This window comes from Aethalodelphis obliquidens, unplaced genomic scaffold (assembly GCF_003676395.1).
Source record: "Aethalodelphis obliquidens isolate GAN/ISIS:26980383/991018 unplaced genomic scaffold, ASM367639v1 scaffold7, whole genome shotgun sequence".
NCBI classification, from domain to species: Eukaryota; Metazoa; Chordata; class Mammalia; order Artiodactyla; family Delphinidae; genus Aethalodelphis; species Aethalodelphis obliquidens.
Window position 1 is genome coordinate 56,726,308 of NW_020837951.1, and position 21,245 is coordinate 56,747,552.

At 36.7% G+C, this 21,245-nt stretch overlaps 1 protein-coding gene across 3 annotated transcripts in view; it reads left to right on the forward strand.

Annotated features, from left to right (window-relative positions):
• The window catches only part of KDM4C (lysine demethylase 4C), a 400,366-nt gene that overhangs the window by 239,312 nt on the left and 139,809 nt on the right, over positions 1-21,245 (forward strand). For all 3 annotated transcript variants that reach the window (XM_027105850.1, XM_027105851.1, XM_027105852.1), the window contains exons 13-15: positions 2,325-2,506; positions 4,160-4,373; positions 6,308-6,384. In XM_027105850.1, the coding sequence (XP_026961651.1) occupies positions 2,325-2,506; positions 4,160-4,373; positions 6,308-6,384 (473 nt within the window). The remainder of the gene's footprint in view (positions 1-2,324; positions 2,507-4,159; positions 4,374-6,307; positions 6,385-21,245) is intronic.

Consider the following 21,245-nt stretch of genomic DNA (forward strand, 5'->3'; position numbering starts at 1 on the left):
ATGTACTTATGATTAAATGCCGTCTCTTTTTCCCCTCTCATAAAATTCAGCATGGAATTGACAGACAGATCATATGAAAATAAGATAATTGGATGGATTTTACGTAATAACATGTGCATTATATAATCACTTCAGAATTTACAAAGAATTTTAGCACTTTGGAATTTAAAAAGAAATTTTACATTTACTATTTCATTTTAATATTAAAAAGGAAAAAAAACCCTGAAATAGGTGAGAAAGGAATAATCACCATATGAGAATCTATCTTACGGAAAGAGTTAGAATTTAAAGCTAGGTCTTTGGTGGAGTTCCCTTGCGGTCCAGTGGTTAGGACTCAGCGCTTTCACTGCTGTGGCCCCAGGTTCAATCTCTAGTCAGGGAACTAAGATCCTGTTAAGCCATGTGGTGCGGTGGGGGGGGGGGGGGGAAAGCTAGGTCTCTGGACAGACAGTTCCTGTACTTGGGACTGCACAGTGTTCCTGCCATGCTGCTTTGCATACTCTGGCCTGGAGAGCATCCAAACAGAAGACAAATGCTCTTTGGGCCAGAATGTGACCTCATTTTGGGGCAGGACAGCTGTAGAGCAGGGTCCTCTACCAGGTCAGTGTTGAGTCTGAGGACAAGTTCAAGGTGTGTCCTAGATCAAGTCTTAGACCAAGTCTGCCAGAGGACTTGGCACACACACTTTTCTGCTCTCTGGCTCCATTGTTAAGAATTGTTCTTTTCCCGTACTTCTTGTTCATTTTCACTAGGCTTTTAGGAATTAAATATTTCCTTAATCCCTAAAAATATTTTGAGAACTCATCACCTTATCTTATGACCATCTAAAGGAATAAAAGCATCATCCGTCTTGTGAGTTTCCATCTTTTTTAATAAAGCAAATGATACGATAAATTCATTGTGAGCCAATAAGTAGAGTCCAAGTTATTCAAACCCAAGGATTTTTTTTTTTCAGTTTAGATCTCATTTTTAATATATATGTTGGAGATATTAGCTATTAGACTTTTTGGTATTTCAAGTTCCTGGTTAACTTTCACTCCCATCTTTCATTTGTCAAATTTTGGTCTTCACAGTAAGTCTTCTATTGTGTATTATAAGGAAACTGAGGTGGAAACTGTTAACGTTTAGTGTCAGATTACTTTATTTCAAATGTAGGCAAAGGTTCTTACCTTTGTTTCAAACACTGCCTCTGACTGAATGCTAAGCATTTTCCACTGTAAATGATAATGCCGCCGATACCATCACCACCACCAGCACCGCCATGGAAACAGGAACGTTCCCTTGTGCTTCAGTTGGCATTTGATGTCTTTTGAATTATTTTCAGCCTAATTTAGCTCTTCCTATTTTCCACTTGAGCAAATCCACTTTGACTTTTTCTAAAACAGGTAAGTCAACAAGGCAAGGACAGGAGCACATTAGTTCATAGGTATACCCCTTCTGGGATTTGAGGACATTGCTCTACAGTATTTATTTGTAGCACTGAGACAGCTGGTGAGGAAGTTTAGAGTGTATCACAGCTGTATAGACATCAAGTACTAGAGGTAGCTGTGGTTGCTACCACCCGCTTTGATATACTGTCCTCTGCTATGGGCATGAGGAATTTTTCCTCTTAACCTGTTATGTCTTTCTGTATTTTTCTGGCCTTCTATAAATTTTTGTAAAATGTCATTTTTGTGGAATAGGTCTGTGCCTCTTTCATGTTAACAGATATACATGCTTAAGAGATTTGACCCTCTGGGAAATCATATTGAACAAATGAGATTTGACATAGGGATTGTCTTTTATACCCATGTAATGGCAGTATATCGCTTGGCACATGATAGGTGCTCTGTAAATGTTATTTACATGCATTTTGAACCTAAAAGTTAATTAAATGAAATACAATTAATAAATTTTTATTAAATCATGCACGATGTTAGGTCAGAAAACTAAAAATATCGGTAAGACAGGTAGTGGCTAGCAAATTCCACTGCTAGCTGGAAGATAATCTCACACATATAAACCCTTTTACCCTGGGAGGTATCATGGTAGCACAAGAAACACGGAAGGAGTGGAGTTGAGAGGAGAGAGCGGTTTAGTGATTCCTGGCAGGGATGGGGAAGGAGTGGAAAGGAGGGTGGTCTGTGTGGCCGTTGGATCTCCGGTGATGATGCGGACGATGAAGATTTTGTTTCACCTCTCGGAATATATTTGAAAGATAAAATAGGTTTCCTGTCTGACATTAATATCACAGGTACTTGGGAGTGTGTGCTTCTTTTATAATCAGGGTTATTGTTTTAACCTGAGTCCCCTGCTCACTGTGTTTTCACACCCTTTCTCTTAAGAGTTGCCTGAGGTTCCATCGATTGAGGAGGAAGTGGAAGAAACCGAGTCTTGGGCAAAGCCTCTGGTCCACCTTTGGCAGACGAAGTCCCCAAACTTTGTGGCCGAGCAAGAGTATAATGCAGCCATGGGCAGAATGGAGCCGCACTGTGCCATCTGTGCTCTGCTCATGCCCTACTACAAGGTAGCCAGCGGGAGGGGCCCCTGCCCACGTCTCCTTTCACTGCAGCACTTTGTGTGACTGTGAAAACACAGGTGAATCTCTGTAGGGTTAGTAGGCACACGAAGAGGAAGACATTAGTACTTCTGTAGCTAATGGCTATCATAGAGCAGCAAATGGAATTCCTGAGTGCCACTTGAGAGACTTTTCTGTGACAGTGCTTTATCATTTTTGAATGTCTTGGTTTATTTCAGTCAAGGGGCAATTCCAACCTTTCTTTCTACCCCTTTCACCAAGAAACACAGAGCTTAAAGCTTAAGAATAGTAGAAGCTTACAAAGAGAACTTAGACCTAGTCTCTGCTCTATGTTTGAAAATATTACTCTCAATCATATACATGTCGGCTCTGGGCCCACATTTAAAATATCTCTCTTCATCTTCCCATGTGGAACATGCAAAAGACACAGCAGGACTCAATGCAAACTGAATTGTCCAGTTCACCCTCATCAGCCAGCCATTCATGATATTATTTTCAGAAGTCATTTTGTATATGTTATGCTGATAGCATCTTAGGTCACAGAGGGCCACATTCTCCAGCACTAACACAGACAAAATGATCTTTCAGAATCTGGTAAGAGTAAAACTACCATATCCGTTTTTAGATACAATATATTTTAAAGTCTGTTGATGTGAACATTGTGATCTGGGTTATATTTTCACTGATAGAATCAGAAATATTTTACTCAAGGTCACATCGTTCCTAGAGTTCCACATTAAGTAATTCTGGTTAGACGTTTCAGAGCACGAATATGTGTGATGTGCCACATTCTCAGACCTTTGTAAATAAAGGAAGTAGTTCATTCACTTGTCTTTGAATGTGACACTGGTGAGTGATTAACCTTATTTTTATTTCCCATTTAGTCACTAATTTTCTGTATTTTCTTGGAAAAACTTACCTTTATATTGATTCTTGCTTCTGTATCATAATCTGCCTGTATATTTCCCCGATAATTAAAAAAATCCAACTAAAATTATAAGATTTGGGGAAATTTATTAATATAGGGTCTCTGGGGATAATAAGATAGTTCATTAATTAGTTTCAAATAAACACTGAATATTTGTTGTATATTTTGGTGAGAGGTGACGATTTCTTTTTGAACATTATCCTTTGTTATTTAATGACATTTGCTAGATCTTTCTGTCTTGCTGTTTTAAAACTTTGTGGTGAGTCAAAAAGCCTTCAAAAACTCTCTAAATACTGTTGTACAAATTAAAACTGAGGTCTTTGAAGATACTCCTTCAGGTGTAACCAGGTAAGATTCTTCAGTAAATGAAATCAGATCTGTTAACCTAGTGCAAATAAAGAAGCAAAAAAAGTTCATCAGAAGAATTGATGCTTTTCATGAACTATGTATTTAAGAACGTAGTTTTAGTAGCTCATCGATTTCTGTACCAGTAGATGTACAGAATACCCTCTCATTCCTACAGCTTAGCTTCTGGATGGGAGCCTGAGGAGCGGCACTGATAAAGAGCTAATAGTGGGTCCGGGAGAACAAGGGGAAGTACAGCAGCTGGAAGTTAGTGGATGAACAGCTATTAGGGGATTTGAGTGACTAGAGCAAGTGATCTGAGCTCTTTTCCATGTTCTTCGCTCACGTGGAAATATTCTGTTTTTCAGCCAGATAGCAGCAATGAAGAAAATGATTCTAGATGGGAGACAAAATTAGATGAAGTGGTTACTTCAGGAGGAAAGACTAAGCCCCTCATTCCAGAGATGTGTTTTATTTATAGCGAGGAAAATATAGAATATTCTCCACCTAACGCCTTCCTGGAAGAGGATGGAACAAGTCTTCTGATTTCCTGTGCAAAGTGCCGCGTACGGGTTCATGCAAGTAAATGAGTCTATCACTCATTAATCGCTGGCTTTTCAGTGCTTCACATAGTCTCTATTTCTCACCCCTTTGTAACTTGCCAAATCTATCACGTTATACTGTTGGCATTATTAATGGTTAGATCATAATTTATCACATTTCTTCTAAGAAAGTATGAATAGGCGTAATCATCCTTTTTCCTCCAATTTTATGTGGTATCAGTGGAGAACAGATCTGGTTCTGTTTGTTTGTTTGGGGTCCAAATGTGGGGTCATTGTGGGATTCCTTTCACATGCTTGAATTTTACTTAAAGTTTGTAAAAATTGAGTTTTAATCTCTAATGTTGATTCATGACTGTTTTCCTTTGTTACTTTTGAAAGAGAAATGAGTATTCTTTTGGTGATTTGGGGAATTATTGTTAAATTTAATTATCGAGTTAAAATTTTATTCTTTGTAAGGGTTTCCTTACAAACCCTTCCCGGGGTTTGTAAGGAAGGGTTGCCTTCCCGGGGGGAAAAAGTGCTTAGGGTTGTTTTCCCCCAAGACTGAGAAAGTTAGGCTCTATACCTGTCTCAATTTGGTGTTTTTACATAATTGCGTTAAGTGGCAAATACATTTTTTTAGGTTGGTCTGCCATTTAAATCCTCTAAAATGTATACAATGGATCTATTAAACATTGCAATTCTATTTTAAAGCATTTTAATATTCCAACTCTTACCAAGTCAAATGTTCTGTTAACGTTCTTATGTATGGTGTAAGTCTGTCAGTGTAGTATGAATGATTTATAATAAAGGTATTACCTTCTATATTTACCCCAGAGTAATACCAGCCTTGTGTTAAGGTTGAACTTGCCTGGCTATCTAGCATTTATTTGTTAGATACTTTCATCTTCCCCAAGGAATTTGAACATGATGTGCTTGAAATGTAATTATATAAAACTTCTTATTTGCTTCTATCAGTTTGTAACACACATACACATATATATACACATTCACTCTACGTGATTATATTTATATGAGAGACAGTGCACCATTTCACAAACAAGTTTGGATTTAATCTTGACTCCAGAATGCACTAGCTATGCAATTTAGCCATAATATTTTATAAACATGTGCCTGAACTAAACACTTTATGGTCTTGGGTAACTATGATAGGCTTTTCTTTGGGTAATTACATTTCTGTTATTTTCTCTTCCCATGTCAAATGTTATAGAAATTTGATATTAAAAATTACTCCTTTAAATTTTACTCATTTAAATCTTTTAAAACTCTTTCTTCAGGAAACCAGAGTAACACATGTTTGTTGATACCGTATAATTGCTACATATATTTATATCATCAGCTATCTCTTTACATCATTATTTTGAGTCAGGCATGTACTGAATGGACAAATAGAATTGAAGACAGCTCTTCATCACTAACTATGAATTGTGCATCCTTTGTTCCTATCACTGAAATTAAAGCTAATTAAACATAATTTTTGAAATGTACTTTTACATTACATTAATTTTATGCACTGATTTTATGTGCATAAATATTGTGTCACAGTTTATTTATTGTGTCATTTTAAAACTTCCCCAAATTTTGCTTCATAAATTGCAACTTATTTTGAAATATGTTTTGCATGAGTAAAGGACTAGACTTGACAATTTAGAAATTTTCTAATCACACATTAAGTATTATCATCAGTATTCTCTATAATAACTGTTGTGAGCACTGGTAACTATTAAGATGCACACTCTCATTTTTTTCTGGCAGTGATAATCCTATTAGCTATGCGGCATGGGAACCAAAAGTATCTTTGAGCCAGCCTTGCTAATGTTTTGTTCTAAGCAGTGAGAATCAAAAATGGTATGGTAGGCTGCTGTTCCGATTTTATTTGTTCAGTGCTAAAATGTGTAATATTGTCAAAATGCAAAAGACTTTAATTAATGGGTCCATACTATTATTTTATAGGTTGTTACGGTATCCCTTCTCATGAGATCTGTGATGGATGGCTATGTGCCCGGTGCAAAAGAAATGCATGGACAGCAGTAAGTGGCTAATTTTAGTATCTTTTAGCTCCTTTTCTCACTCCATCCACTGTGGGTCCATTTAAATCTAGTGGTCAGGTAAGATAGTACACAATGCTTTTGTGTGCCATTCCACAGTTACCTGTATTTCTTGTCTTCTCTTTCCAAATCATCCTACCTGGTAGCTCTATATCCATTGTGGAAATGTTAAATACATTTCTAGGCATCACCGTTTGCTCAGGAACCTGTGGAGACTACTGGTTTATTAGAGCATGTCCAAAGTATTGCTTCATGTTCTTGCCCAGCTCTATTTTGCAATTCTTGAAAATAAGTCTTCTAAGTAACAGTGAAGGTGGGAATCTTCAGTGACCTCTCAGGAAGCTGTGCTAATTCACAACTATTCCACTAGCGTGAGGTCTTCCCCGCTTATTCATTCGTACATTCATACTTTAGAAAATTTTAGAGTGTTCTGTGCTAGGCATTGCTGTGAACTTGAGATAGAAACTTCAACCACAAATGGTTCCCCACTTGGAGAACACAGATTTCTCTTCACCTAAACTGTTTTTCCTGAAGACCCTGTTGAAACTTTAGCTTACATCCAAGCATTACGTTCCATTCTGTTAATCCACCATGTCACCCATTTTGCCATTTGATTATGTGCTACCTTAACTTTTCTTAAAAATTCTCTTTCAAGAGGTATCAGAACATGTTTGAAAGTGAAGACCGATCAGATCTCAAGACTGTATCCCTCACTCTTGATCTCAGAGCAGATGCTCAGCTTGATTTGGATTATAATCGTAGCATTTGCTTTATTCCTTAATGATCTCTAATGTTAATGAAGTAAATTTCCTTGCAACCAAAGTTACAAACCTGAAGGACAATGCTTTACATGAGGAAAATTTATGTCATGATTATGTATGTTTAGCTCTCAGTGTTGAAATAGACATATGGTGACTATAAATTAAAGGCATCTGTGAGATTGTCTTTCTGTATGATTTTTATAGCTGGCATTCACTCTGGGTAGTGAGGGGAAAATGGGGCAAAATATGGACACTCTTTATAGTCCAAATAATCTGATTTCATATTAGAGGTAACATCTCCAACTTAAGAATTCTTTTCATTAGTGGGCCCAGATAACATTTTGGTATTTCCTTTGGTGTGTTCATTATGTTAACAAAAACTGTATAAATGTACAGCATCTTTAAAACAGCCATGAAGTCCTGCTATAATAAATATATTCAGCTCTTATTTATCAAGCTGGTTCTAGTCATATTATATGAGCCAAAGTAAAGCCTTGTAGAGTCAGTTTTACTAATGATATCCCCTCATTCACCCTGAAGTATAGATTTAGAATTTAGAGATATTCTAATCCAGTTCACCAAGGCATGAAGAGTTCTCTGTTCCATCCACAGTTACTGCTTGGCTCCTGTGCTCACACACCGAGCAGTCCTGTTACCCAAGGTACTACTGTCCTTTGCATGGCAGAGCCAGGGCCAGGCCTAGGCCAGCCACCCTGATTCTAAGGCAGCTTCTGATCAATTATGTCATTTTCCTTTAGCATGTCTACAGAAGGAAATACTTAATCAGTCTCTGCAACTGATCTGAAGCATCTTTCTATTAACCTTAACCCCTCCGCACCCTCAGAAAATACAGTGTGCCTTTTGTATTTTAATATTGATACCATGTAAATCTCTTTTAATTTGCAATAAAAACGGGAGCTCTTAAATACAGCTTTGCATTGATTTTTTTAGACCTACATAATTTCTTAGTTCTAATTGGAAATTATCTGAATTCTCAGTGAGCCAATTGTTTTTTCAGTTTATTCGTTTTCAGTGAACTTTGTCCATGAAGCTCTATTTCTAAATTTTTCTCCTGAGAAATAACTGAATTTTATTTTAATCGTTGCCGAGAAGTAACTGATAATATTGATATTTTGGCTTTAACACCCTTATTTAGTGTGGCATTGAGTGTTGCAATATTAATTTTTTACTAAGTACTTAAGTATGATTCTTTGGATTTTGTGGCTGAAATGATTGCATTTTGAAAGTACACTTAGAACTTGCTTTCTTAGGAATCAGTCTCACACTGTTAGTTTTAGGTTCCAGAGGAGTCCTAGACCTCCTTTTATTGATAAATAGAAGCTCTAAAAAAGCTAATGGAAATCTAACGAAGCAGCTGAGGTCAAATGCTATTTCATTGCTGGCTTTTATTTTACTAACTCTAATTACTAATTATTTCCTGGGATTTTCTTTTTAAACATGGTTTGTGAAGGTAAGGCTTATTCATCATGAACACAAAACACTCCAAGAGCATATTTTGCTTGGGATATGTATTTATACAACAAATGTGATTGTTTCAGTTAATTCTGTTTCCTTTTATGATTAGTGCTTTGAGTATCTTGAGGGTAAGAAAAGGGTGGCCTGAAACACCTTGTATTCATTTTCATAAGGTATGTGTGAGAATTGTATGTGGTAGTTCTATTTTTTAAAGATTCTTCTTAAAAAGAGTGTCTGTTGATGGGTGAATGGATTAAAAAAAAGGTTGTGTGTGTGTGTGTGTGTGTGTGTGTAGATACACACACATACAAGTACAATGAATATTATTCAGCCATAAAAAAGAAAAGAAATCCTGCCATTTGTGATAACATGGATGAACCTGGAGGGCGTTATGCTTAGTGAAATAAGTCAGGGAAAGGCAAATACTGTATGCTCTTACTTCTATTGGAATCTAAAAAAACCCTGAACTCATAGATACAGAGCATAGATTGGTGATTGGCAGGGGCGGGGGGTGTGGGTGAAATGGGTGAAAGTGGTCAAAGGGTACAAACTTCAATTACAAGATGAATACGTTATGAGGATCTAGTATATAGCATGGTGACTGTAGTTAACAATGCTTTATTAGATACTTGAAAGTTGCCAACAGAGTAGATCTTAAATGCTCTCACCACAGAGAGCAGAGTAGATCGTAAATGATTTAATCACAAAAGATAATTATGTGAGGTGATGGAAGTGTTAATGAACCTTATTGTGGTAATTATTTCTCAATATATAGAAATAGCAAATCATCACATTGTAGAACTTAAACTTATACAATATGTCAATTATATTTCAATAAAGCTGGGAAAAAAAGAACGCTGTATCATAGAGGTAAGTATCAATTATTTAAATTTTGGAAGCAAAGGCATGTATGTCAGTGATTATTTCATCCAGTCCCAGACCATAACTAAGTAAATAAGTTCATACATTAGAAGATTCTGTCAGCTTCAACTTGGGCTTGGTGGGTGAGAATGTACATAAGGCTGGAATCAATGTTCACAGACCAGCTGTCTTTTTATTTACCAATTGTAAAGCGTGGAAGTTGCTCCGGACCAAACTGCCCTGCTAGTTTTTAAGTAACTGGAGGCCAGAACTTTGTCTCATTTTTCTCTATAACACCCCTAACACCTGGTATAGTGTTGAATCATTTCTGAACTTGCAGAGCCTTTATGTGTGACCTTGGTCTGTGACCTTCAGTGCTCTTACCATTTCCAGTTTTGGTTTAGTCCTGTGTTTCATTTTGCTATTATTTCTTTACTTTAGCCACTTATGTCATCTAAAATAAGAAACAACAAGCTGTATTGCAGCTTTACCTGCATGTGTTAGAGGGAGAGATTAGTTACAAAGTTTGAATAACACCCTAACTTGGATTCCAGAATCCTAGCTCCCTGCTCACATTCAAATGAAGTGAAATGAAACAGTGAAATAATTCCCCACATACCTGTCTCTCCTGACATTCAGGTTGTATATCTCATAGTTCTAATTAAATATCATTGCTTTGTGCCTGTTTTCCCATTTCAGTACTGCTCAGATAAATAGATCTGTATGAAAGCTATGTTTGCGTTTATTAGAGTATTTTATTTTGAGCTCTGTTTGTTTCCAACCCTTTTGTGATTATGTAATTCATTTTGGAGCCATTTTTACTCCTTCATTATAGTAGCACTTTAGAGTGCATTCCAAACATTACCAAGTTCTGTTTTTAGGTGTTGAATGTCATTACTCTGATTCTAGAATGTATTTCTTGCTATTTTGAGTCTTAATTTGAATCTAATCACTTTTGACCTACATTACTAGAGCTTTGTGTCTAATCTGTTTATGGATTTCCATTTTATAATGACTACAAGTTACTGCTAATTAAAAATATAATGTAATATTCTCACTGTAAAAATACAGAATTTGTATTGCTTTCTTTCAGGTTTTTTTCCCTACCGTTTTCTTTTTTATCCCTATTTTGAAAAGTTGTTTTTGAGTCTGAGTATTTCTGTAAAATTCCTGAACTCTACTTTAGGGCTTCACTTCTAATTGTGAAGGAGGATGTTAGTTAAATGTCTGGAAATGAACTGGTAACCTAAATACTTTTATTGTAAAAAATAATAATCTATGTGCTGAATACTCTGTAGAGTATTAAGAGGTAATATGCTAATAAATGACAGGAGGATTTTCTATACTATCTTCTAAAGAATTTATAAATGGAATTCTAAAGAATAAAATATAAGCAGGTTAAGAGGTTAAAGAGGAATATGGATAAGATTTTCTCTTTTTAAAATTTAGGAATAATGTAGCTTTTTGGTGGTTGTTTCTTTGCAGGAAATCTGGATGTTTCTTTTGCGGTGGGGGTCACTGTGAGGTTTTGTTTTAGTGCCAAAATGGGAGTGAAAACTTCATGGGAAGATTGGTAATTTAACATATGGGAAGTCACGTCATACTCAGATTTATGACTCTGACAAATCTTGAGTTGCCAGTCTTCTGTCCAGGGTAGCATTAAGCCTGTGCTGTAGGTTTTCATTGTCAGTGTGAAAAAGTCCAAGTAAAGTATCATTTGTGCTATGCCTTACTAGGGAGCTTTTTTAATCACCATATGTAATTCTTGGGGGGAAGGGAGGGGTAGACACAGTAGCTCACATAGCTATAATCTAAAATCTTAATTACAGGAAGATTTAAAAGCAACGTAATGAGAAGGTTCGACTAGAGATGTATATCTAAGGGCCTCTTCTCACCCTAAAATCCCTTGATTCTGTGTTGTTTTTTATTTCCATTTTGCCTTAATTAGTTTTCCTTAAGAATTGGGCAACTTCAAGAAATCTAACTTTATTCCTGTATTTCTTAACCTGGTCAGAGGTGATGAGTAACAGAAAAGTATAGGAATTGGAAGTGACATTGGTAATTATTGGCTGGATCAGTGTAGATTTTATGTGTTCAAGGAAACTTTCATTGTTTTTTAAAAAGTGACTTTAAAGGCCTTACTATAACTTTATCTACCTGATGTTCAGGAATCTGTGGCAATGCACATCATCCTCGGGATTTCTTTTTATTTCAATATATCCCTTTGCTCTTAATTTAGGAGAATTTGTTTAAATATTTTCGTTGCAAAGTAATACAGTAAAATACACAGTTGTATATTATATTGTTGGGTGGATATTGCCGTGCTATGAAAAGATAGATTTTGAAATGGAAAATTAAAATAAAACATCTTAAAGGTTAGAATTTTCGTTCTGTATAATGAAATACATGAACTAGGTAATTGCACACATTTATTATCTATTGAAGAGCATTTATTATACTCTGTAGAATAATAAAGTTGTACTATATATGTATAACAAACATAGCATTCTGTTTTGTTTTGTTTTTTCAAAATGGTTTTAAGAAATCAAAACCCAAACATGAAATAGGTTTTCACCTTGGCCACCTATCTATTCACTGTCTTTATTTTGCTTATTTGTTTTTTTTTTAAATGGCCTAACAGATATGAGCACAGGCTATACCTTGATAATCATTTGGAATTAGCATCTTCTTTCCTCTTACAAAGAGTGGAATAAGCAATTGCAGTGATTAAAAATAAACATTTTGATGCTGTTTGTTTATTTATTTTTATGGCTTGATTATAAATAAGTGGCATCTATAGATTGAGTAGTGGTTGCCATTCATGCCCTCCAAGGCTGCACATAGCTATTTTTTGGCTTTTGAAAGAAAGTGAAGTGTTTTCTCTGCATGAATCATAATCACAAAGTTAAAATCTGGAAGTACCTGAGGTATTGGTCTTTAAAAAACCCAACCCCACAGTGTTGCTAAAGCTTCTGAGCTAAAGAATCTATGTCATTTGTTGGAACACATTTATCTGAACTCTTAATCTTTGGAATATACCTTAGTCTTTATTTTTTTTAATTAATTTATTTTATTTTTATTTATCTTTGGCTGCATTGGGTCTTAGTTGTATGCATGGGCTTTCTCTAGTTGAAGTGAATGGGGGCTTCTCTTCGTTGTGATGTGCAGGCTTCTCATTGCGGTGGCTTCTCTTGTTGGGGAGCACGGGCTCTAGGCGTGCGGGCTTCAGTAGTTGTGGCACTCGGGCTCAGTAGTTGTGGCTCACGGCCTCAGTAGTTGTGGCTCGCGGGCTCTAGAGCATAAGCTCAGTAGTTGTGGCAAACGGGCTCAGTTGCTCTGCGGCATGTGGGATCTTCCCGGACCAGGGCTCGAACCCATGTCCCCTGCATTGGCAGGCAGATTCTTAACCACTGCGCCACCAGGGAAGCCCATATACCTTAGTCTTAACTCCCTACCCTTAAGGCTCAGGTAAAAATGATCAACTTCTTGGAAAGTTGGTAACTCATCTTTGGGAACGATGAGGTCCCAATCCCTATAACTCTACTCTGGCTAATAATGGAGGAAGGTGGTCTAATAGGTAGAGTCTGACTCCTACTTTGCATTGGGGCTGGTCCTATAGATAGGGGCGTAACTGATACGAAGCAACCCTAACCGCGCTCTGTTAAATCTGAAGGCAGTGCTTTCTCTTCTTTCTGTCTGACATGAGAATTCTCTTAGGGTAGAGATAATTAAAGAAAATGTATGTGGCTAAGGATTATGTCACCCTTATCGCATAATACAACCATTATATCTCCTCTCCAACTCCTCAAATAAAAACAGTGGTACTGATCATAGATGTTAGAATTGCCAGTCATTTGGCTCTTGGAAGTCTTGTGTTTTAAAAAAAGTAATAGTTTCATTTTAAAATGTTTGACCTACAGATTCAGAATAACTGCTGATTTAAATATAAACCAATATAAGTAGCAAGGATAGAATTTTTCTAGCTTCCATAAAATTTAGTACTGGCAAAGACTAAAGAATTCTTCATCTATCTCAGAAATTTCATTTTACAGATACTGAGCCAGGGGTTTGAGAGAGTAACTTCTTTGTCCAGGATCACCCCTCTATATGGTAAGAGAGCCCAGATTCATGGCAGTACTCAGGCCTCTCACTCTCAGACCTACACTCTTTTTTTTTTTTTTTTTTTAACTCTTCTCAGTTACTTGTTTTTAGAGTGGAAAGAAGGCTGAACAAACCCGGCCTAATTCTGAGCAATGTATCTGAATGATTTTTGTTTGTTTACATTGAAAATAAAGTCAGCACTAATAGTGTAATATGGAATGATTAGTGTTATTGGGTGGTTGAGTAGAGCAGTGTCCTTACTCTTTCATATTGACTCTAGTTTCTGCCTGGAGGAGCTTTCCCAGAGCTGGATAATCCCCTGAATCTAGTTTCCCAATTGACAACCCAGAGTTGGCATTTTTCTTTAACAAGGAGCTCTGAATTGGCTTTGTAGATCAGAGCCATTGATGTTTACATCTGATTGGCTATGGCCTTGAGCGGTTGTGGTGGCACGCCTGCTCCCTGTGATGTGGTTTATGCTGTGTTTTTTTTTTTTTTAATTCCATGGGATACTGTCAAGACCAGGTGGTGAGAGGCTGTCAGTCTGAAAGGCTGACTTTGATCCTCAGACACAGTAAAACTAGTAGAAAAAGAAAGGCTGTATTCTTGTTGAATGCCATGGCTGTGTGTAGCCAAGTGGTTGCTTGTGCCAATTCTCCTCTCCAGTGAGGTGTCCCTGGAAGCCGCTAGCCAGACCACACTCTCCCATTTGAGGTGACGCATTTGAGTTCAGAATTACCTTTTCCCTCCTGAGGAGGCAGATTTTCCTGAACAGCTGCAGACTTAAACCTTGGCTCACAAAGGCCAGGGTGGTAATAATTATTTTACTTTAAGCAAACAGAACAGCGCATTTGAGGATATCAATTATCCTGACAGCATAGCTATGATGTGGAGGCCTTTCTGTTAGGGAACTGCTTACAGGCTAAAAAAGTCACAAATCTTTTTTTTTTTTTTTCTGTTCATTCTTCTCCCTTTTGCTCAAAAGACGCAATCCCTCCCTACCCCACTTTGGTAATGGAGAGAGAGAAAGAGAAATCTACATAGCTTTTTGTAAGTGGAACTATATTCATAAATAGCTTCTTGATTGAGAACAAATGCCTCATTAATCTTAAGTGCTTCAACCAGAGAGCACAAGTAAAGTCAGGAAGAATAATGACTGACATTATGGGGAGCATAGCATACTGCACTGCACACCAGGATGTGCATGCCCGGAGGTCACTGGGCTAAAAGGCACATCTCCTTAGCAATGAGGAAAGAGATCCCTAGGAAGCGTGGAGGGGGGAAAAAAAGTGCAATGCAGGCGTTTCTCATGAACTGCAAAAACTAGTCCAGTGGCAGGATGAAGAAGTCATGTACTTTGTTATTTGCTATCGAAGGTCATGCTGGGAAGAAAGAATAAACCAGCTGGGTTTTTATTTGAAAGCCAAATGTTGTACAGTTTTAACAAAGTAAGATGTATGTTCAGTTTCAAGTACTTTGCTTAGGATCCTGGAAATACTATTATGTAAATGCCGTGAAGTTCCATGTAGATTACCTCTGATCAGTCTTAAATTATAGAGGTGTTTCTCCTTGCTATCGAGCATATGCCTGGCTTGCTATCAGATAGGTGCTCTGCAAACCTCAAAGTAAATTTTATACTGCTGTAAGGAATGACATTAGAAAGATAAATGGTTGGGGGGATGTAATTTGAAACAGAGAGTATGATTTCCTCTTCTGTTATCGTCCTTTCATACATATGGCTGTATGATAGTATTTAAATTGTTAAAATGTAGTGAGAACATCTCCCCCCCATCCCTGCCGCCGGCATGTCTACATCCTAAACCCTGGAACCTGTATGTTATGTTGCATGAAAAGGGAATTATGGTAGCAGATAGCATGAAGGTTGCTGATCAGCTGGCTTTACAAATAGGGATATTATTCTGTTTACCTGGGTGCATTCAGTGCAATCAGAAGGGTCCTTAAATGAGGAAGAGGGGGGCAGAAAAGGTCAGAGTAACGTGATGTGAGAAGTGCTTGGCCTGCTGTTGCTGGCTTTGAAGATGGAGGAGGAGGGCCTAGGACCAAGGCACGTGGGCTCCCCTAAAAGCTGCAGAGGGCAAAGAAATAGATTCTCCCTGAGAGCCTCCAGAAGAGAGTGACCTGCTGACACCTTGATTTTAGCCCAGTGAGACCCATTTTGGAATTCTGATCTACTGAACTGTACATACTTATGTTGTTTTAAGCCACTGTATTTGAGGTAATTTGTTGTTGCAGTAACAGAGAACTAAAGGGTGTACAGTAGAAAGACAGCCTTTTGAAAGGGTAATTAGTTTTCACTCTTAACCATTCGGCATTCCACTAGGTATGTTGTATTTTCAGTGCCATCTTTCATTTTCAGGCATCTCTTTCTCTGACTACCTTCTGTCTGTCTAGCCCACACCCTCTGGTTCTGGGACTCCAGCAATCCTTTCACCTCACTGTGATGTATGATTCAGTAATGCTCCCAACTTTTCAGTCTCTCCCTCCCCTCATGTCCTTACTTCTGTTTAAGCTGCTATATTTCCTTGCACATAGCTCCCTTGCCACTCTCTGACTTTGTTACTCTTCCTTGGTATAACTCAACCCTGGTAAATCCAACTATCTATCTACTCTGTACCTGCACCTCTGTAGCTGAGTATGGCTGTGGAGAAACACCCCATATGCAGATTGCTCTTGCTTTCAGTTTGTAACTGGAGGTTGGTCCTCAACGGTGTGGGTAATTCATGTTGCATTCCCATCACTCATTCACTCTACTACTCTCCTGATTGACTGTTTCATATCTTCTTTCTCCTCAAGCTTCCCCATCTTCTCCATCCTCACCCTCACCTCATGAAGTGTCTTCATATTCATGGAGAAATGGGAAGACACCAATAGAGATCTTAATGTTTCTACCTGCTTCATATCTATAATATCTCTTCTCCTAAGGCCATCCGCTCTCTTATACACAGGATCATAGTTACAGTAATTCATCCCTTTCTCGCCCACATCCCTTCTCCAGATGATTCTCATTATCATCCACACACTGTTATTTTTTCCATCTTCAAGTAAACCAAAAAACCCTCTCCTGATCTTTCTTCCCACTAGCTCCCACTCTATTTCTCCACGCCCCTATATATATAATAAAATTCCTGAAAAGGTTTATCTTTATTCACTCTCTCCGACCCTTCTCCCCCACTTCTCTCTTAAATTTATTCCAGTCATAGGCTTTGCCCCACTTTTTCTTAGAAACTTCTGATGATCACTGTCTCCTGTTTGAAGCAGTCCTCACTTGGCTTCCAGGATCCTGCACTCTCCTGCTTCTCCTCTCACTCCCCAGAGTTCAAAATGTGGGCCTCTTTTCTACACTAACCCATTTGGTAACCTCATCCCATCTCATAGCTTTAATGGTTGTAAACAGCATCTAGGCATTGATGGCTTGGGCATTTCTGGTCCAGCTCAGTCTCACCCTTGTGGCCAACTTTATGATAGCATCTCCTCTAGCATGTCCAATAGCTCAAATTCACCCTGTCCTGAACTGAATTCTAGATATTCTGCAGGCTTCCGTATCTCCAGGCCTTCCAGTTGCTGAGGCCAAGAACTTTAGAGTTAGATTTGATGCTTTCTTTTTCTCATACCTCATATCTGTCTGACAGCAGATCCTGTCTTGTCTAGTTTTAAAATGAATCTAGTATCCTGTCCACTTCTTAGTCACCTCGGCTGACATAATCCAGACTAATCTGCTCATTACCTCTTTCCTGGATATGGTAGTAACCTGCTAACTTCTCTTCACCCTTGAACCTTTGTTGTCTGTCAACACAGCAATTGGGATGGTCTGATTAAAATATAAATCAGGTTATATGTCCTTGGTGCATTCAAACCTTACAGTGGCTTCAGGCCATCGACTTTTTTTTTCATGGCTTATGAAACCTTACCAGATATTCTTTCTCTTACTTTCTGATAACCTTTCCTATTAGAAAAGGCCAGGATCTGCTGCCATCACCTTTCCCTAGAGAACTCCATGGCCCACTCTCAAGTGCTTAACATCCTTTACCTTAAATAATCTACTGATTTAGTTTGTCTTCTCTCCTAGCCAGAGTGTGTCTTTGTCATTCATTGCTGTTGCCCAGTGCCTAGGACACAATATTGGTGATTCACCAATATCTGTTGAATGAATATATATTTTCACTTATAACACAAATTAGGTGTGAGCATCTAAATTAGGGAACTCACTTGCTGGTATAAAATTTATTGGGCCCTGTGAAATTTCCATTCAGAGGATTACTGTAGGAAACTTGTCATTCAATTTCCTAATCACTCAGAATTCTTGTCAGCCCCATCCTAACATGAGATTCCATCCTCTCTTCAACCCTGATAACTGAGCCCCATCTCCAGAAATTGTTCTTCCGTGTTTTGTTGATCAGCACTTTGTAAGCTAGTTTTCCATTAATGTGATTAATTAGTCTTTGTTTTCCCAGCTCAGACAGCCCTATTTTATGGTTTTGCATTTCTGTAATGAACACGTCAGATAAATAAGGCTGTGGGGAGGTACTTCAATCTTGTAATTTTTCTATAGCACTGAAAATTGGCTTTAGTGTCATTTATGGATATGTCAGCTAAAATGAGAGCTCCTTACAAGGCAGCTTGAGAATGTTGGTATTGACATTTCTTTAATTGATGTTTTATAGAAGAGCCATTGGAACATGATTTCCCTCTAGGACAAATAACAAACAACTGTGATAGCCATATTCTAACAATGCCTTTCTCACCATTGTTGTTAACGTTGTGTCAGCACTTTGATTATAAACACTCTTTTTCAGTTTAACAACTGAGCTGTAAAGAAATCATTGTGTTGTAAATTGGTATACTAGCTGTTCATCTCAGCGGAGACTTTTAATGAAACCAAATTTTAAAAGTAACTTGGTATTATTAAAAGGGGATTTTGTGAATGGTATTAGGTGAGGGAAAGGGACCTAAGTAGGAAAGGTACAATGTCCAGAATATCTCAATTTATACTTTTGCATTCAGCTTTTAGCTGGCCTGGGGGTGGGTTACACAATAGAATGGCTCTTTAGATGCTGTCCTTGGGAGCCAGGAATAACAGCTGCTCATAGAGTAGTCATTTTGTAACAGGCGTTTCAGCATTTTTTTGTTTTGTTTTAGGAAACATTAGTTGACTAGCAATATATCTAAATCTGTATAATAGTGAGTCATCTTACACTGGGTGTTATTGTTTCTAGAAGAGGCATGCTCATAAACATAAGGTAGAAAAAGCCTGGCAATGAGTGTTCACTGTGGAATTTTATTTATTTGTTTTGTTCTGCAAGGCTGAACAATTTTGGTATCTCCTCAGGTTAGGTTGGAAAGAAGTTTCCATACGCTGAAAGACTAGTAGAAATCACAGATGCCCAATTAAAATTTTCATTTAAGTAAAAAAAAAATTTAGGAAAAAAAGATAAACCTCCATGATTACATTAATTTTAAATTACACATATTTGATGGAAGAAGGTTTTTTTTGAATTTTATTTTATTTATTTTTTAATACAGCAGGTTCTAATTAGTCATCCATTTTATACATATTAGTGTATATATGTCAATCCCAATCTCCCAATTCATCCCCCCCCTGCCACGCCACTTTCCCCCCTTGGTGTCCATACGTTTGTTCTCTATATCTGTGTCTCTGTTTCTGCCCTGCAAACCGGTTCATCCTAACCATTTTTCTAGGTTCCACATATATGTGTTAATATACGATATTTGTTTTTCTCTTTGTGTCATACAGAGACTGTCATACAGAGTGAAGTAAGTCAGAAAGAGAAAAACAAATATCGTATATTAACGCATATATGTGGAACCTATAAAAATGGTACAGATGGAAGAAGGTTTAATTTCTTTGTGTGTCTGTGAGTTTTCTTTTTTTAATGTAAGAGTAATAAGTATTGTTAGGAAGGTCTCCCATTCCCAACATTCTCAGATTCTCAAATCTCATTTTTCTTTACAGAAAACTACTCATACTGTTTAGTTAATCAGCCTTTCAGATCTTTTCTGTGCATAAACTAATGCTATATTTTGTTGTTCTTGGGAGACCCAAATGGTGTCACAGATTATTCAAACATGCCTTAGTGTTTTCACTTAATATTTCATTGTGTAATTCTTAGTAATTCAGTAATTTTTGGATTTACCATATCTTTTTCATCACTATTTTAAATTTCAAACCTGAATCTAATTTAAAAATTCAGACATTACAAATAAAATAAGTAACTGACAATTCCAGTTCCTCCCAGAGGTAACTGTTTTCTCTATTATGAACAGAAATGAAATGATAGTCATTGTATATTCCTACTTCTGCATAGATGTAAATGTTTAGCTAAGATAGATTCTAAGAAGGTGAATTGCTTGTTGTAATTTATGTACATTTAAAATTTTGATTGATAATGCTGAATTCCTCTCCACAGCCATCATAACAACTCACATACCCCCAGACTATAGATATTCTGATTTAAAAATCTGAAGTTAACACTCATTATTTCATTTTCTTTATTCTTGAAATTATGTATCTTTCATGTATTTATTGGCAATGAAGAGTCTTTGAATCTTCTGCCTATTTTTCAAAAGTGTGGCTTTTTAAAAATTATTTTTTGGATAACAATCTTTGTTTTTTATTGTAAATTTTTAATCTTATTTTATATTAATTTATATAGTATTTTATCCTTTAGAATTAAAAAATTTTGATGTAGTCAAACTTTATTAATGTCTACATGTCTTTTGTTTTTTAAATGTTATATTAAGAAGTCATATTTATCCTAAATTCATCAATATATTTGCCTAAAATTTCTTTGAATATTTCTGTAGTTCTGCTTTGTTTTTGAGTTTAGGTCTGTAAATCAATTGGAATTTATTTTTATGAATCAGAAATACATACACACACATTCAATTGAGTTCATTTTTGAATAGTTTGTGGTATTAATTTTTGGTTATTTGTCCAGCTCTAACTTTCTGTTTTCTAATTTTCTCTTCAACCAAGAGTAGTCTGCCTTTTAACATATCACTAAGTTTTTAATTTCAGGTTATTTTGTTTTGGTTATAGAATTTTTATATTGTTTTTAAAAATCTGATCTGTTATTTATTTATAGTCTCTCACTTACATTCCTAATACCCATATTTAATTTTTAAACATGTTAAAATGCTTATTTTACATCTTCTGTCTGAGCTCAATGTGCATCTAATTCTATTGTCTTTTTTTTTTCCTGCTTATGTAACCATATTTTCTTGGATGTTTTTTGAGTTTTTATTGTGAGCTTATATTCCTTCGAACTTAATATTTGGGAATTTCTTGAGGGCTTTGTTATAGGTGGTTGCTGAAAATTACAATTTTCATTTTTATATTATCAAAATCCACCTTCCAATAATATCATCCTACTTCATGAACAGTGTAGGAACCTTGCAACGGTATAATTTGATTAACTTGCCTTCTGTTTGTGGTCTTATCTTACATTTTACTTCTGCATAGACTCCACTCCATAGTATTGTTATTTTTGTGTGAAACAATCAAGTTTTTAAATGAAACTTGTATAGTCTCTCTGTCTCTCTCTCTTGCTCTCTTTGTTTGTGTGTGCGTATTTGAAGATACTAAAGCTTTATTTTATATTTACC